The following is a 4463-nucleotide window of genomic DNA, read 5'->3' as shown; positions in this document are numbered from 1 at the left end:
TTGCGAACCATACTCATTTAGTGAGTAAAATAAATCCTTTGTTGGCTTCACTTATTACCCATGTTAGTACTTGAAAGAAGTAAAACTTGTTTTTATTGTTCATTAAATTTTTCTGACCTTTTGAATTAAATTATCTTTGTAATTGATGTTGACATTAAAAAACCAAAAGATTGTGTAAGATTATCTTTTCTGTAAAAATTAAATCTGTATGCAACTTGATATTTTTATATTCATTTTTTTGCCAAACACATTATTGTATATTATATTAGAACTAAAGAGTGTCCTTCGTCATGATTCAGGACTTTTATGAGAGTTATTTCTTAAATGCAAGAAATTACATCCCTCTTTCCTTTATGACTATCCTATTTGTTCCAAAGTAAAGGCACAAATAAATAGAATTGAATTGGATCTCTTCTTTGAGCTCAGTATTCTCAAAGAGATTTTATTAGGATTGCCTTTAAAGATTCTGAATGATAGTTCAGACTTACAAGTTTCAGAATTGTAAGGATGGAAAAAAAAACTTGAGTACCTACTACAAACCAGATGCCATCCTTGGCATTTCTCTCCTTTAATTTTCATGATGTTTCTTATGTGGGCTCACTTCGAGGTTTTGGGAGATTAAGTACATATTAAGGTTACACAGGTAAGTGATAGAGCCAGGGCTGAACCTAGATTTGACTCTTAATGTACACCTTGCTTTGTCAAAGCTATGATTTCACTGATTTTGTACATTAATTTGTCACTGGCAAGATAGTGAAAAGCTTTGGCTTTTCAAATAATGGTCACTGACAAGTAAGGAAATTCATTTTTAAAATCGGTTAAGGAGGCTGTGATTCTATGCCTGATTAACTACAAAGCTTTGAATGTTACTTTTTCACTTGTCAGTGACAAATCATTCTTAAAACCTTATCATTGGCCTCTTACTCTTAAACTTGCACTGACAATTCTGAAAGAAAGCTACATCTATGAGTTAACACTTAAGACAGAGGGGGAGTGAGAATAACAACTTTTTAAACCTAAAAATTCTACGTGCTCAGTTCTAGTCACTTGGGGCCTGGTTTAACTTGACAGTTAGGTAGCTCATCATTATGTGTTTATCTCTACAGTGACCCTGCCATGAAGCAGTTTCTACTGTACTTGGATGAGTCAAATGCCCTAGGGAAGAAGTTCATCATTCAAGACATTGATGACACTCATGTCTTCGTAATAGCAGAGTTGGTTAATGTCCTCCAGGAGCGAGTAGGTGAATTAATGGACCAAAATGCTTTTTCCCTTACCCAGAAATGAAAATATTAGATGCTGACCACTTAGAAATTAAAAGTAACAAATGTGAGAGACTGTCCATTCGGTTATCTTACGTGACCGGTTAGCAGCATGCTGCAGGAAAGCCTGGGTATCATTGTGCAGAAAAAAGCCCCTGAGCTGAATTTCTTGTTCTGTTTTTTTTTTTTTTTTCAGTACATGTACCCTAGAATTAAAAAAAAAAAAGCTGTAACGGTTGGCTATAATTTGACTTTTATTGTCCTTTATTAAAATATAAATGGTTTTCTTACCTTTTAATGCCAATTCAATAGATTAAGAGTATAATGGAATATGCTTTTTAATTATCAGTCTAGCCTAGATATTTGTTTGTTTGTTCCTGTTAGTAATTATGGGTTTCTGTAGTGTAGATGTGGTTTATTTTGTTTCCGGCTAGAAACTTCACAGAAGTTTTTAATCAAAATAAAACATACATACCGAAAGTACACAAGGCATAAATGTACAAGTCTCTGAATTTCCACAAACCGAACACACCTCTATAACCAGCACCCAGATCCCGACAAATGAAATCACCACCATCCCAGAAGGCCTCCCCAGGGGTAAGGGCTGGTAAGGGTGCTGTCACCGACCACCCCAGAGCAGACGCTGTGCCGACTTTTGACAGCATAGGTTAGTGTTGTGTACTTTGTAACTTTGTATCAGTGGAATCATGCAGCGCAGGCTCTCGTCTGGCATCTGTTACATTAGAGATTCATCCATGCTGTTGCGTTACACATGGTTGGCCCTTGAGCAGCATGGGTTTGAACTGCAAGTCCACTTATATGTGGATTTTTTCCAGTAAATACTATATTTTCCAATTGATTTTCTTAATATTTTTCTCTGGCTTACTTTATTGTAAGAATACAATATATAATACTTATAGCATATAAAATATGTGTTAATCAACTGTGTATGTTATCAGTAAGGCTCTCAGCCAGCAGTAGGCTATTAGTAGTTAAGTTTTGGGGGAGTCAAAGTTATAAGTGGATATTCGACTGTGCGGGAGGGTTGGTGCCCCTAACCACCCCCGCCCCCATTGTTTAAGGGCCAGCTGTAGTTTTTCGTTCTCGTTGCTGTATAGTATCTATTGTTTGCCTCAACCACACTAGAGACATTTTGGTTATTAAATAAATCTGTCCTTAAAATGTAATAAATATATATTCATTAAACCTCAATTTGAATTTAATAAACACATCAAAAAATTTTACCAATATTGATGGTCATACTGTTTTTTCTCCAGTGGCAGAATGTGTACAATTGTACTGTATTTGTTTGAGAAAAGAAATGGAAGTATAGAATCTAATTATAAAATATACTAGCATTAGTTACATTGATATTCTGTGGTTATTATAAGAGCTTCAACTCATTCAGTCCTTCACCTAATCAAAAAATAATTAAGTGCTTGGTATGTCCTAGATGTAAATGATAGATACAGTTGTAAAAACGATATATAAGGCACCTGTATCAGGAATACGTTTAACTTCAAGTAACAACACCAGTGAAGAGTTATTTAAACAGTAAAGAAATTTAATCGTCTCATATAACAAGGAGCCTGGAGATGGTTCCATTATTGGGGGCAACCTGCTTCTGTACTGAATAATGTGAGCTTTTCATTCCTGGCTCAATACCTCATGGTCACAAGGTGGTGGCCACTCTAAGGGTTACAGTCACAGCAGCAGCCCAAACCAGGAAAGGGAGGTTCTACTTGCCAGCAGAGAGAATAAGGGGAACACTTCCTCCTGGTGTAACTCTTTTTATCGGGGAGAAAAATCTTTCCCAGAATCTTCCCACAAGTCCATCCCTAGACCACTCGTTGGCAAAGAGAAATGGAATAATAATTGACTTAGTAATTCTTAGTAACTTTTAAAATCACTTGGGGTCTTTCTCACAGAATTCCAAGTAATTTATGTGGGCCAACCGAGGTAGAGCTTAGTTCCCTACTGTGAGTATGGGCTGCACTGAGTGACTTGCTTCCAAAGAATGGATTTGGACAGGGTCAAAAAGTAACTGAGCAGTGGTGAAACCTGGAAAATACTCTACTGGCCGGGTGACCAGGGTTAACATCAGACATGAGTCACGTTGAGGGCGTGCACCCCTAATGGTGTGATGGGAAGGGTACTTCACCTCTGAAGTTTTCTTCCTAAAAATAACCCTGGTCTTACCGGGAGAAAAGCATCAGAACAACACAAATTAAGGGAATTCTACAAAATATCTGGCCAGTACTCCTCAAAACCACCAAGGTCATGAAAAACAGGGCAAAACTGAAACACTCACAGGTCAGAAGAGACTGAGGAGCCATGACCAAATGTGAAGCAGTAGCCCAGATGGGATCTGGGGACAGAAAGGGACACCAGGTGAAATCTAAGAAAATCTGCATAAAGTCTGCAGTTTAGTAATAATGTTGTGTCTGCTTTTGTATATCCTTGAAGATTTCCATTAGAAGTTTTTAAATGTGAATATTCTAGTACATAATATGCCTACATGTGTTTCAGTAAAGAATAGCATAATGGTTAATAGCATGGATTTTGATAACAATTTCGTTTGAATCTCAGTTTTACCATTGAATAGTTGGTGATTTGGAGCAGATTACTAACTTATCTAAATATTGGTTTCATTATCTGTAAAATGCAGGTAATAATAACCATGATGGGGTGATTTTAAGGATAAAGTGTGTAACGTGCTTTGTTACAGTACATAGCCCATAATAATCACTTACAAGTATATTCTGTTTGGTGATGCTTTATCTCACCATCCCAAAATAATGTGTTATTCTCTCAAATGACACTTCTATTTGGGAAGAACAAAATCAGCTTAACACATTAAGTCTTCAAAAAAGCTTTTAAAATGTTAGTTCTAACACCGATCTTGAGATGCACACATTGCTAAGTGACAGAGCCTTGTAGAAATGCACAGGAAGCCAATCGAGGGTATTCTAAGTACGCCTTAGGGACTGGGGCCCTTTCCTGGGCTTTTCCTTTCTTGCAGACTCCAGGCAAGCACCCCTTCTTAGGAATCCTCAGCACTCCTCAAGCCTCCCAACTCCATGACCTCAGTCTGATAAACAGAATATGTTCCCCTTCCCCTCTGCCCCTCCTCTCTTCTTGTGAAGCCAGGAGCCTCAGATTCACCACAGTGGAAGCCTCTTGCCTAGAAAGCCACACTGT

The 4463-nt window shown here is 37.4% G+C and overlaps 1 protein-coding gene across 4 annotated transcripts in view; it reads left to right on the top strand.

The window, feature by feature from the left end:
- Positions 1-2510, top strand: part of GTF2H5 (general transcription factor IIH subunit 5) — a 19168-nt gene extending 16658 nt beyond the window's left edge. For all 4 annotated transcript variants that reach the window (XR_002776487.1, XR_002776486.1, XM_011376303.2 and 1 more), the window contains one exon: positions 1107-2510. Coding sequence is in view for 2 of the 4 variants with exons in the window: in XM_011376303.2 (XP_011374605.2) it covers positions 1107-1287 (181 nt within the window). In the remaining 2 variants the exon portion in view is untranslated. The remainder of the gene's footprint in view (positions 1-1106) is intronic.
- The last annotated feature ends 1953 nt before the right edge of the window (positions 2511-4463 follow it).

This window comes from Pteropus vampyrus, unplaced genomic scaffold (assembly GCF_000151845.1).
Source record: "Pteropus vampyrus isolate Shadow unplaced genomic scaffold, Pvam_2.0 Scaffold292, whole genome shotgun sequence".
Lineage (NCBI taxonomy): Eukaryota > Metazoa > Chordata > Mammalia > Chiroptera > Pteropodidae > Pteropus > Pteropus vampyrus.
Note: the sequence above shows the minus strand (reverse complement) of the source record. Positions and strands in the feature narration are given on the sequence as shown.